This window comes from Myotis daubentonii, chromosome 1 (genome assembly GCF_963259705.1).
Source record: "Myotis daubentonii chromosome 1, mMyoDau2.1, whole genome shotgun sequence".
Taxonomy (NCBI): domain Eukaryota; kingdom Metazoa; phylum Chordata; class Mammalia; order Chiroptera; family Vespertilionidae; genus Myotis; species Myotis daubentonii.
In genome coordinates this window covers 64,509,397-64,523,488 of record NC_081840.1, presented here as the reverse complement: position 1 = coordinate 64,523,488, position 14,092 = coordinate 64,509,397, and the positions used below count along the sequence as shown (strand labels likewise).

The following is a 14,092-nucleotide window of genomic DNA, read 5'->3' as shown; positions in this document are numbered from 1 at the left end:
AGCCCTGACTGTGAGATGGTTTCATCACCTGAAGGGTGTTGGCTTGGGATCAAGGAAGAGCATCATTACCTTTACACCTTGGTCTCCTTCTCTTGAGTCCCCACTTCCCGCCCCCCCCCAGTCCATTATTTATGACCCCTAAAATATCTACAAATGAATCAATAAAATAGAGCTCTTGTGGAGGCAGCAAATCAGGATTGTCATTAGAGAGGGGGAGGGGGTGGGAATCCCCATTTCCTTGTAAACACAGCATCCTGAAAGAGAGCATCTAGGTAGTGTTTAAGAATGAGACAAGGTGCCCTAGCCAGTTGTTGGCCTGCAGACTGAAGAGTCCTGGGTTCAATTCCGGCCAAGGGCACATGCTCAGGTTGGGAGCTCAATCCCCTGTGGGGGGCGTGCAGGAGGCAGCCAATCAATGATTCCCTCTCATCTTGATGTTTCTATCGCGTGCTCTCTCTCTCCCTTCCTCTCTGAAATCAATAAAAATTAAAATAAATAAATACATAAATAAGAATGAGGCGAGGTGTTCTGGGGTGCCCTGTGACTTAAGCAACACCTCAAGGCTGGGGCAGGTGAGGTACTGATTAACCATTAATCAAAGTTCCAAGGTTCAAAACAGCAGCTGTTTCTACTAGTGGGAGAGAATTACTCACCGTCCCCTAACAATCACACTTCTCTGTGGTCTCGTAAAGGAGTAACAAACATGCTCCCCGGAGGGGCCTACTACCAGGACAGACGTTATTTCCTCTATGCACAGGATCTGAAGGATAGTACTCACTCTCAATGTTTAACCTATAACAAATAAGATTATAGTATGGAATGAGAAGCTGAAAAAGGAGTCTGGTTTCTAAGGCACTTGATATAAAAGTAGCAGAATTTCTGGATGAGAGAATTACTTCCAGGTTTACTCATTTCCCAGCACTAGTCCCCAAACTTGGCCATCCCAATTAGTTTTCAAGTTAGGATGTCTGGACTGAGCACCTGGGGCAGCTGCCTGCACTACATCAGCCCCAGGAAATACCACACGTTTGCATCATAGTTTCAGGCTCGGTTAGTTGTTCTGGACAAAAAGACACTGGTTCCCCTCGATGGCTTGTGTTCAGCTGCTGACCAATGCCTTGGTTATTTGACTTCACTGTGGCATGGAATCATTGGCCTATAAAAGGAGTAGAGGCAGAAAGGGTTATGTAAGGTTCAGGTCTCAAAGTCAACAGAAAGGAGTTTCAGGTTGCTGGCTGACAATGCAGAGAAGGGAGTTTGGCATTTCAGGGGCAGGGTCCGCGCTGCCTGTATGGCCAGTCTGACCAGCAACACACTCTCAGAGGAACTTCCCTCAAGCGCCAGCTTGATGGTTCCAGTTTGGGTCTATACAGCGTCAAGGCGTTTTGTCATGCACTTAGTTTCTCTTACAAGGCAGATGAGTGAAGTGTTGTGGGATTCAGCCCAAGCCTCAGAGCTACCGTGAGACTGGATTACTACAGGATTCTCAAACCTGAGTTAGAATCCTGACTCTATGATTAGCCTGTGCCCATGAACAAATTACATCCCTTCTCGAAGCCTCAGTTTCCTCATCTTCAAAGGGAGCAAAATAATAATATACTTCTACAGGTTGTGAGGATTTCAGGAGATAAAGTTTGAAAGCACTTGGCCCAGTTCTGGGCACAAAGTCAGCACTCGATAAATAGAAGAGATTATGACTATTTGAAAAGCATATATCTGCTCAAGTAGGGCCCTTCTCTCTTCTCAGGATTCCTTATTTGAGCTAAAGGAGCTCTTGGCTAGGACCACAGAGGTTGACCAGCTGGTAATGAACTTCATTACCTGTCATCCCATTTCATTTCTGGGTAGTTCACTCACTGCCCTAAAGGGCTTACCTATGGTAATTACCTCAGCAAATGACTCAGGTTTTGGGGTAATGAAGGAGGCAGGATTATGACTTGTTGACACCTTATTTGATATAATAAGTACAGCAGGGTGAAGGTGTTTGTTGAGAATCACAAGGCTGCATCCAGCATCTGGAAATAGCTGAGCCTCACAGAGGACTTGAGTTACCACGAAAGTTTTCTTCTGAATGCAGAACAATGATGATAATTTACATTCTCTAGATTTCTAAATCCATCTGTTCCTTGACTGAGTGAATGTCTCCAATATCAGGGAGATAAAATACGTTACTTTTTTAAAAAGTTATTTATCACAGTGTAAATGCAACAGAGAGGATTTAAGATAACAAATGTCTGTCATTAAATTCAAAGATTAGCTTCACTATCTCCTTCCCATTAATTAAAAGCTTAAATTTATAGATTGAGCCTAAAAATCTCATTGTTTCCCATTAAATCCCACCTTAATCCTTGAGAAACTGATCTGTGTCTGACATATTGACACAACCAACATATCCCAAACTCAATTCATTGTTCCCCTTAAACTGCCTCTCTTTCTCATTTTGTCAATGGCTTTACAATGTTCTAGGGATCCTTTAAAAATGTAAGTCAAGCCTAGCTGGCTTGGCTCAGTGGATACAGCATGGGCCTGTGAACTGAGGGGTTCTGGGTTTGATTCCGGTCAAGGGCACATGCCCAGGTTGCTGGCTCGATCCCTGATAGGAGGCAGCCGATCATTGATTCTCTCTCTTCGTTGATGTTTCTATCTCTCTCTCCCTCTCCCTTCCTCTCTGAAATCAATAAAAATATATTTTTTAAAAATGTAAGTCAAATAATATCTTTATACACTGTAATATTCAGGTTTTCATATGAGTGAGAACCCAAACATAGAGATCTTGGTGTGATCTCTGATTCTTCAACCGCCTTTCCTCTCTGTTCAGGAGTCACCTGGTCCTGTTGCTGTGTCATGGTCATACAGACTGGTTAAGATCCTGAGTTCCATCAGTAGACCCTCCTGGGTATGATGCCTGGCTTTACCACTTACAGCTGTGCAACATTAATCCTGTTACTTAACCTCTCTGTGCCTTAATAGCCTCATCTTTTAAATATGAAAAATAACAGTTAATTCATCATAGAGTTGCTGTAATAGTTAAGTGAGATAATGTGCCAGCAATTAGTAAGTACTTGATACAGTTCTGCTACCAATTTTATTATTATTACAAATAATCTAGAATGTGTTCCTTACTCTCTATTTTATTGTAGCTGCTCCATTTTAAGGTTTTATATTTTTGTCCTGGGCTACAGATACTGATGTTTAATTTTATACTGCTTCCAGATTTCCCTCTCATTACCCTGTCCTGCGGAGCTCTGCCAAACTGGTCTTCCTGCCCTGGGAGTTGCCTAAATCTATCTGAATGCTTTTACCACCCTTTATTGGACCTCTCCTCAGTTTTGAGGAGGTGAAGGTGAGAGAGTAGAAGATACCCATACCTCAAGTCTTGCCATACTCTCTCTTTCTCTCCCTTCCTTTTTCATATCCTCAAGGGTCTCACTAAATTTATCGGCGGTTTCTAGAAAATTCTTGAAAAACCTTATAACCGTGGTTTTGAACTCTATATCCAGTAGTTTGCTTTCCTCCATTTCTGTCATTTGTGATATGTTTCTTTGTCTCCACATTTTGGCTGCTTCCCTGTGTTGATAGAGTGGCTTTCTGTGCTAGGTGTCCTATAGGGCCCAGTGGCTTAGCCTCCCCAATTACCTGAGGTGGGCACTCTTGGTGCACCCCCTTGTGGGTTTTGTGCACAGTCTTGTTGTAGTTAAGCCTTGATTGTTGTAGGTATCACTGGGAGGAATTGACCTCCAGGCCAATTGTCTGTGAGAATCAGCTGTGTCTACAGTGGGATAACTTCTGTGCTGAAGACACCCTTCTGGGGCAAGACTTGCTTCAGTGGGGCTTTGGTGCTCACTGAGTCTGCCCACTGAGTGTGTCCCTTATGGATCTGAGGAGTTGTAATGTGGATGGTCCCACTCTGACCACTGGGTACACTGGCTCTTGGATCTAAGGAGGTGCTAATTTAGTCTCTGCCTGAGGCTACCCAGCAGGAGCTTTGGAGAGATCTGCAGATTCCTCTTCCTTGTTTGGGGTTTGGAGGTGCCAAAATGAGGCCCAGCTGTGAAGCAATGCAAGCTGCTGTGGGGCCTTGGGCCTTCTCTTGGAAGTTCTGGGTCTGTCTGGCCCAGCTGCAGTTTGTTAGGTAATTTTAGATCTCAAAGGGCCAGGGCATTCATATGCAAAAGCCTCTGCTAGCAGGTTGGGTGGGGCGGGGTCTCAGGGAATCAACAGGGCGGAGCAAACAGCTATGGCTGATCCTCAGCCCTGTCCTAAGAGGCCCCCGGGTCTCAGTGTCCCGTCTCAGTGTCCCTGTAATCACTGCAAGCACCTCTGAGAGAAAGCTGCCCTCGAGTTTCGCCTGATGCCAGACAGTCCAGTTTCTCCCCATATGAGTCCTGGGTCCCCAAAGACTCGCCCGGAACTGGAGTTCAGAGCAGTCAGGAGTTTGTGACTCCCTCCTGATTGAAAAAGACACTGGCGTCCTCCGTTGCCAGCCCTTTCCGCACGCGCGCCTCCATACCTCTGCACTTTACTTTCTCACCTCCTCTGAGTCTCAGGGTGCTTTTCTCTTTCCTTCTAGTTGTAGAATTTCCACTCAGCCAGCCTTCCTGTGGTTCTGGATGATGTCTGTTTTGTCTTTTAGTTGTAGTTTTGAAGTGGTTGTGCGAGGCAGCAATTTCCGATGTTTACCTATGTCGCCATCTTGGTTTCTCCCCCTCTTATTCTTCAAGCTACAATTTGTGTTTCTAGTTCAGCCCTTTTTATTTGCTAGTTCTATTCCTGTATTTGGTCTATTTACAAAAGGAAAAAAAAAGTGAGTGAATGTGGAGAGTGAGGAGGGAGGTTATAAAATAGATACTATTTGAATAAGTAGCTCTCCATTTGGATGTTTAACAGACTCCCAAAGTCAACACATTCAACCTAAAACTTCTGATCTATGCCCACAAATCTGCACACCCATAGTCTCCTCCAACTCAGTTGACAGCAACTCCAACTTTCCAGTTACTTAGGCCTAAAGTCTTGAAGCCTTTTCTTTCTTCCTTCCTTTCTTTCTTTCTTTCTTTCTTTCTTTCTTTCTTTCTTTCTTTCTTTCTTTCTTTCTTTTTTTCTTTCTTTCTTTCTTTCTTTTCTTTCTTTCTTTCTTTCTTTCTTTCTTTCTTTCTTTCTTTCTTTCTTTCTTTCTTTCTTTCTTCCTTTCTCTCTCTCTCTCTCCTTTCCTTTCCCTTCCTTCCTTCCTTCCTTCCTTCCTTCCTTCCTTCCTTCCTTCCTTCCTTCCTTCCTTCCTTCCTTCCTTCTTTCCTTCCTTGAAATTCTGTTGGCTCTTCCTTCAGAATATACCTGAAATTCCACCATTTTTCACCTTCCTAGATGAATCTACATCATCTCTCACCTTGATTACTGCAGCAGCTTTCCACTATGTCCATTTTGAGGGATCCTTTCAAAATGTAAGTCAAATAATATCACCCAAACCCTTTTTAACCTAGATTAAAATCTATTTTTAATTACAATGAATTGCTTTAGGAGCTTTGCTCTTGGCATTCCTTTTGCCTGAAAAAAAACATTTTCTCCAATAATCTAGTTAGCTAACTCTGTCACCTCAAGTCTTTGCTAAAATGCCACTGCTCAGTGAGAGTGACCCTATCTACCCTATTTAATATTATAACCTGCTACCTCCATCCCCATACACTCCTTATCCTCCTTACTCTACTCTACTTTTTCTTTTCTCCACCGTCTTTATCACGTCTAATATAATATATAATGTATTTATTATCTTTATTGTTTAATTTCTGGTCTCCCACTGCTAAGCTGCAAATTCTACAAGGGATTATTTAGATCACTGATATGCTATGTCAGACACATCTAACAGAGCCAACTTAAATGTCGAATGAATGAATGAAAAGTGGATATTATCCATTGAAAGCTCCACTTTATATTATTCAGATTCCCCTTTCTTAACATGTCTCAGAAGCTAGTGTTGAGAAATAGAGGAATGAGTTGCATGCATCTTAATTCTAGGGACTGAATGAAAAAGGAAAACAAGTCTCCCTATGGCATGATCCTGGATAGAGAAAAGACACATCTTTTAAAATTTTAATGTATTTTTTTTACCCTTAAATTTTAAATGAATAAAGTTATCAGACTTTTTCTGAATTTTGTTTGTATATATGTGTTCTTTAAGGCCTTTTTCTACCACTAAGTTTATAACACGTTCTTTTATACTTGTTCTGATGCTCATAGAATTTAGTTTTGTTTTCCTTATTAAGTTTAGGTCTGATCTTTAATACATCTAGAATTTAGGCTTGTATTTGTGAGAATTAGGGAGCAAACATCACTTTTCACAAATGATTAGCCAGGTGGTGGTCCCAATCATATACCAAATAGTCCAGCCTCACCTCACTAGTTTAAAATGTCACCTTAACATATAGTCTATTCTTGAATTCTTTATTCTTTCAATCTATTTGTCTATTCTGGCACCAATATCAATCTATTTTTTATTTTTAAAAATTTTTAAAATTTCTTTATTGGTTAAGGTATTATTTTAATTACTATGGCTTTACACTATATTTTGATTTTCTGATGGTAATCTCTGATCTTATTACAATTCACTATTTATTACTAATTTTAGCCTAACTCAAACATATAGCTATTCATGTGACTTTTTTTTAAATATTTACTATGTGTCATGCACTGGAAATAAAGATATGCTGGCTGGATTCAATTGTCCAAATACAAATTCAGTGGATTGAGGTCTAGACTGCGCTGTGTGTATTGTATTACAATTTTTTATTTAGATTTTATTTTTCAATTACGGTTTACATTTACTACTATTTTGTACTAGTTTTAGGTGTACAGCATAGTGGTTAGGCAATCATACACTTTACAAAGTGTCCCCCCGGTATTTCCAGTACCCACCTGGCACCATACAGTTATTACAATATACTGACTATATTCTCTATGCTGCACTTTACATACCTGTTACTATTTTATAACTACCAATTTGTACTTCTTAACCTCTTCACCTCTTTCACCCAATCCCCCAACTCCCCACCCCTCTGGCATCCACCAATCTCTTCTCTGTGTCTATGTAAACTCTACTTTTTTTAATTGAGTGGGGTTTTTTGAGGTCTGGTGATGGCAAAGGTATTTTTCCTCTTAAGTATTGGTTATGTACTAATGTATTTATAAATAAGGAAGATCATCTTTGCTAACTTTTTCTGAAATAGTAAGCCAAATATGAATCAGAGGTTGAGGCTCTAATGAAAAGTTTAAAAATGTGGACAAAGACTAGGAAATGCAAAAAGCAGGATATGGTGTAATATCCTAAAAATCATTCTTATGACAATTTATTTCCTAGCCTTAGTCTGCCAATTAGGTGGCACATGACTTTTCATGTAAATATTAGGGCAAGGTCTTTTTTCTCCCTCTATTAAACTTCTTTTAATAAGTCATGCCTAGTGAAGCATCACATTCTAGAAAGATCTTGTATGTATGTGCTCATGAGCACATTTAATTGCATGCTCCCACTCCCTCAGATTAACCTTTTGGCAAAGTTAGCTCATTTCATTTCCAAAAGACATGGGGTAACCATGGTCCAATGTTGAGCAAAAGGTAATGAGGATCAGCTGGAAATTGCAATCAGGGAAAAGATTCAGGTGTAATCTGTAACACTAGGAGTAACAATGGGAAGCCTACCACCTTTACCCAGGTCAAAGCAGTTGAATTTTTTTTTAATGTTTTTATTGATTTCAAAGAGAGAGGGAGGGAGGAAGAGAGAAATAGAAGAGAGAGAGAGAGAGAGAGAGAGAGAGAGAGAGGCAGAGAGAAGAGAGAAGGGAGAAGAGAGAAATAGAAGAGAGAAGAGAGAAGAGAGAGCAAGAGAGAAAAACATCGATCAGCTGCTTCTTGCACACACCCTACTGGATACTGAGCCTGCAACCCAGGTATATGCCCAACCAGGAATTGAACCAGAGACCTTTTTGTGCATGGGACTATGCTCAATCAACTGAGCTACACCAGCCAGGGCAAAACAGTTGAATTTTAAAAACTCTTAAATAGGGGTCTTTAAAACTTGAATACTCACACCCACACACACACACAGTAATTAAGGACTTTTGACATCTGTTTGTGCATGGTAGGCAAAATAGTAATATTCAAATGTAATGTATTTGAGTGTCAGATTGGACCTCCATCCAACAGGTATTTATTGAGCATCTACTATGACAGGGATAGAGAAGTGAACTAGACACACAATTCCTTCCCTCAGTCAAGAAACTGCCCCTTCCCAACCAAGGGCTTATGTCATTGTCCAAGAAAAATAATCAGCCTTATAACTAAACTGTGGAATGACAGAACTGTTTACATCATTACTGATATCCAAGGAACTCTTAACCTACTCTAAAGCTGATTATAAGTTTCATAATTTCTGCTCTACATAATCTCCTTCTCTTTTAAACATCAAGTCCAAATGTGATTATCCAGGACTCATGACCTACTTTGCCAGCCTAATGCTATTTTATTTCCCTTTCTTCATTACTGTAGTCAAAAAGCTTAGTTTAGTTTTAATATGACATTAGGCATTATTGGTTCCCATGATGTAGGACTTCACCTTAGTAACTAGTTCTTCTATTATTGACCAGATTCTGCAAAGAGCCCAGGCTTCTTTAACACAGTGGTTGGTTACATTTGGGGCTGCCATATGGGAGTATTTTCCAGGAGGTGTCATTTAGGCATCTCAGAGGGGCTATTTGAGGTTAAGTTTGGGAATCACAAAATGCACATGGAATAAACCAAGACTTTCAAGATCTGAGATCAACTGAAAGAGAAGACCAAGGCAGTGCCTGGCCACTGGAACACATGTTGCATGTCATCTTCCTAACATCACTAAGGAGGATTAAGTCTGTAGAAAAATGAAAAATTGACATTTGGTGGTAAAATTCTAAAAGCACACAAGGAAATGGCAACACTGGCCTTTGAAGAACATATTCCAAAAGTTTTTCTTAATCTGTCTTCATATCCTTACTAGTATGATACTGTTTTTGAGACCCTGACAGTAAATTCAACATAAAAAATTATCTCCCTTTCTTAATTTTTCTGGCCTAAAAAGAAGTACAACCCTGGCCAGTGGGGCTCAGCTGGTTGGAGCATCATCCTGTACACCGAAAGGTCTCAGGTTTGATTCCCAGTCAAGGCACCTGATCAATGTTTCTCTCTCACATAAATGTCTCTCTCCCCCCCACCCCCTCTCAAATCAATAAAAACATATCCTCAGGTGAGGGTTTAAAAAGAAAAGTACAATTACTAAACAAGAAAAAGGCCTTTCTTTAACTCTCATAACTACCCTAGAGCTCCATTCCAGAATTTTAGAAAATATTCAGAGGTGAAATGGAAAAGCAAAAATTATTGTCCAACTGGAGTTCTCAATCTGGCCCACATCTCTGCTGATTACTGTTATGAAACTGGGATCCAGCAGCAGTCCACACAGAGCGCTGTTCCAAAGGCACATAGTAAATGTTGTTGACAAAACTTCTAAGTGCTCTAATGAGTAGAGCTTGAGAAATGATTAATTCCTTACCTGAGTATGATGCATGTATTGGGTTAGAGGTGGAGGGCATGCTTAATCTGGTAATCACTTATAGAAAATGGGATAATTTTCCTGGAACAAGTCTGATTAGTCATAATGTGCCATACTGGCCAGTGCTCAAGAGAATAGGCACTACTAATTTGGCTCTGGCACATATCCACATTCTCTTTATGATTCCACCCCACCCACCACCCCAATACCACCTCACCACAGCACCACCTTCTCCCCCCCCCCAAAAAAAGTAATGAAATAATAATGGTTGGTGGCACCACCTAAAGGTAGCATTACAGATGTTCCCAGGGCCTTGGAGTCATTTCTAGGTTAGAATTCTGGTACTATTACATAGCTGAGAGCACTCATTTCATCAATGTTCTGCTTTGATCTACTCCTGAAAGTTGGAAGTAGGCTGTAGTGAACTTAAAGATAGGAATTACAAAGCATGCAGCCTTTTCCTCTTCTGATCATATTTCTGGCAGTAATCTAGTACCTATAGTCTTGCCAGATGCCTAGCTGTAGTCAGCCTTGAAGTTTCCCAGGACTCTCTCACGACCATAACTAACAACTTCTCTTGAAAGGGCTCTTGCAGTCTCAGTGAAGCTGAAGCTAGACAGCGGTTGTCTTCTCCTGGGAGCCTTCATCTAACAGAACCAACATTGTCTTCTCCATACACTTAGGTTTGTGTTTGCTACTCAGTCTTTATATTAATCACTTTTCACATTCATATATATGCAAAGTTGTTATAAAAATATTTAGGAAGAGAGGAGTCTGTGCCATACTAAGCCCATCAAGATGTTAAAATTTATAGTACTGTAGAATCTCAAGGTATTATTAAGCTTTCAAGGACTAAAGACTAACAAGAACTACTAAACTGGTTCACTTAGTACCACTAAAGCCACTACCTTTTGAGACACAATTTAGAGAAATTAAGGCTTAAATTTTAAGGATGAATTCCTAAGATATTTCATTGATTCCACAAGGCTTTCTATGAAAGATGGTCCATTTAAAGGGGATAATTGAGGAGAGCTTAATGAAGATACTAATTGAAAAGGACTGAGCAAGGTTAAGGGAAGCCAAGTCAAGATAGTGAAGTACCTCAGCAGTGATCTAGGGACATGTTCTACATCTGTATTGTCCAGTACCATAGCCATTGGTTACATGTGACTACTGAGCACTTAAAATGTGGTTAATGCAACTAAGCCACTGAATTCTTAATTTTATTTAATTTTTATTAATTTAAGTTCAAATAGCCACATAGCTAATGGCTAGTATATTGAACAGTGCAGCTCAGGTCTAGCAAAGAGCAATTACAATCCTAGGCCTGAAGCGGTAAGAAGGAACAATTACTGGAACCTGGAATGATGCAGAATTAGAGCTATACCTTATTACATGGATAAAAAGCTGTGGCCTTTGACAAAAAAAAAAGGGGGACTCTGCCAACTTGCAGTCTAGTAGGAGAAACACTGAGAATACCCTGCCTCACTCTTCCTGTCCCACATCTCCCTCTGGTGCCTATGACTGGTAATACTCACCAGAAACTCATGGATATAGTCCAGGAATGTCAGCCTCCTGGGGCATAGACCATAGTTAAGGGTGAAGAGTAGAGCTGAAGCATAACATTATCATATCATGTACACAATGAGTTGAACCATCCATTGTTTGATTTATAAGCACTCATAAATCTATATAAATATGGAACCAGTGACAAAAATGGAAAAGCATATTTTCCAATAAAGTCCTATATAAAGATCATTGTTGAATCTATCCCAGAGTTCTCTTCTGCACTAAACAGCACCATGCTTTAATAAAACTGTAACTGGGTTCACTTTAGGTTTCATACATGAAGAATGAGGTCAATATCATGCCCTTTCAACTATATTCAACTTTAGATTCTTACCAAGGATCTGTGTGAAACTTTTTCCAAAGTACCACCTCAAATCATAAAGCATAGGAGTGGGAAATTTTTCACTTGACTTAGGTTAAAGGTCACTGTAACTCAATAAGTGGATAAATGCAGATTAGAAAATGGGAGGAAGACCAACTAGATAGGGATCTAAAGGCCCCAATTCCTCCTCTAGGACTATATGACCACTCTTTTAAGATAGGCCTACTTATGTTTTATTTTTGTATCATCTCTCTGAGTGATGGTATGTTTTAACATAATAGTGCCAATAAAATAAAATAAAATAAAAGGAGGGGTGTGGGGTGGGGTAATATCTGTAGCCAAAGTCAAATCCTATTTGTGGAAACCTTTATTGTCTACTTTAGTGGATCCTAAATAAATCAGAAGCCCAGTCCCTACTGCCCAGCACTCAGGGAAGAAAGGTCTAATGTTACTGTATGGGGGTTGAAGTAGGTGCCAAAGGAAAAGCAGTTCCCACCACCTCCAAGGAGCAGGAGCTGTTGCTCTTCAGGAAGGAGGATGCTGGTATGGTTGTGCAACATTAGAGGCCATGGCACACCTGTTGTGTCAATCTGAAACTCAGAGCTCAATCCTGTAGTCAAATCGATAACAGTCACCCCGGGAACTGAGGAGGAATGAATCCAGACCCCTCCAACCAGTAGGAGCTTCCCATTAAGCACATGAGCTGTGTGGGAGTACCTTGGGGTAATGGGAGGCTGGATAGCAACTGATTCCCAGAGGAATCCACAAGTGGTTGGTTTCAGAAAGACTACGGAGCTCAATGGCTCCTCAGAAGCACCCAGGCCTCCAGCAATAAGGGCTCCCCCTTGCCAGCTGCAGGCACTGTGGGAATGCCGACCTCCAGGTGCTTCCCCCTCCACTGGGATCCTGACCCAAGTCATTGTCCCCACGTGGAGAAAATGCCAGTCACTCAATACAGGTTCCCCCACACTTCGGCCCCCATAGACAAACAAATACTTCTGATTTTCATAGGACACTTGTGTTGTTGAATGCCGCCAACATGACAAAGTGGAATCTCCTTCTGTGCCAGCTTTTGTTACCGTTACATTTAGATCCTCGGCGCTATCATCCTCACTCTTACAAAAACGAAGTTGGAGAATCCCCACGGCTGGAGTTACTGGGGACAGTCTCCCTCCCAGAACCAGAACCTGAGTATCGGAAAGTCTCGTCATGGTGTGATAAAGGCGTCCATCCCACTGAGCTTCAGTCCCCCGACTGCCTATTGGTTTGCCTTTCCATTCAAAGTCACAGCATCTTGAGAGCAAGTGGAACTTGCTCACTCGGCAGTGCCGCCCCTCCTGCTCTCCAAATCCACCTGCGCTGAGAATGCCTGGGCTCAAGAGGACAGAGGCGTGGCCATATCTCTTAAAGTGTGGGCCCTGGCTGTCACTAGTGACCACCTTGGCAAGGAGGGTCCCGGAAGGGGAAGCAGGCTCTACCCGAGGAAACAGCTCTGGGGGTGAAAGCACCCAAGTTTGGGAGAGAGTGTCTCCCTTAGAAGCGGCCAGAATGAAATAGTGGGCGCACTTCAGATGCCACTCCTCAAACTCGTCAAAGGGTTCGAGATTTTCCATGCGCCGACGTTCTTCTGCGGGTAGGAGGCAGCGATAGAATTCATTCATGTCCATGGCCCTGCAGGCAGTCCAGCCAGCCTGGAGGAAGCGGAGCTGCTGGGACGCCACGTCGGGGAAGCGGTCCAGGCCATGCAAAGGAGAATTGAGCTGCTGAAAATGTTGCTGCATGAACTGGCCAAAGGGGTCATGCGGCCTCATCTGCTCGTAGATCACGAAAAGAGCATCAGGAAAACGCTGGGCTGCCCAGGCGATGAGGGCCGCTGCATTATCCGGTTCCAGGTAGGTCAGCACGGCCTCAGCGAGGAGCAAAGTGGGTGCGGCTTCATCAAGGCCCGCGGCGGCCAGGGCCCGGTCCAATCGCTCCAGCTGCCTCAAGTCCAAGCCCAGGATGCGGTAGTCCGAACTCTCAAAGCACAGCGCTGACGCAGGGTCCCCGCTCCGGAAAGGCCCGGTTATCGCGCACAGTTCCGGCGTGTCTCTAATCCTCTGCGATTTGCGCCGCGCCACGTCTGGAAAATCGACCTCAAATACCGCAGCCCAGGACAGGCGGCCTGCAGCTTTGAGGCGAAAATACAGCGAGTCCGAGCCCGCGCCCAGCGACAGGATCTGGGCGCGAGGCGCTCCCGGGGCCGCGCACGTCCGTTCCAGGAAGGCGCGCACGCAGTGCCGGACAGCGCGTGCGCGGACGTAGTAGCCGCGGTGGATGAGCGGCGCGCGGCGCGCGCTCCCCGGCACTAGCAGCGCGGCGAAGGCGTCGCGCACGTACCCGCGCGTGGCCAGGGAGCTCTTGCTGAGGGCGCTGCTGTCGTTGGTACTCTGCACGGCTCCCGCCCGGCGCTCGCGGCTCCGCGGGCCCATGGCCAGAAGGCGCTCAAGAGCCCCGGCGCGTCACGGTGCTGAGCTGCTCTTCCGTTCTAGTTACCCACCCGGCGGACTTCTGCACGGAAACACCACCCCTCCCCCGTGACTCCTCTTCCGCAGACCAGTTGCGTCACTTCCGGGAAGAGCGCGCCTCGCTGAGGAGAA

At 43.1% G+C, this 14,092-nt stretch overlaps 1 protein-coding gene across 1 annotated transcript; it reads right to left on the bottom strand.

Moving 5' to 3' along the window:
- Positions 1-11,797: 11,797 nt before the first annotated feature.
- LCMT2 (leucine carboxyl methyltransferase 2) lies at positions 11,798-13,924 on the bottom strand. Its single transcript, XM_059703522.1, has one exon. It carries the CDS (start codon positions 13,922-13,924, stop codon positions 11,867-11,869), a length of 2,058 nt encoding a protein of 685 aa, XP_059559505.1. The 3' UTR covers positions 11,798-11,866.
- Between the last annotated feature and the right edge of the window lie 168 nt (positions 13,925-14,092).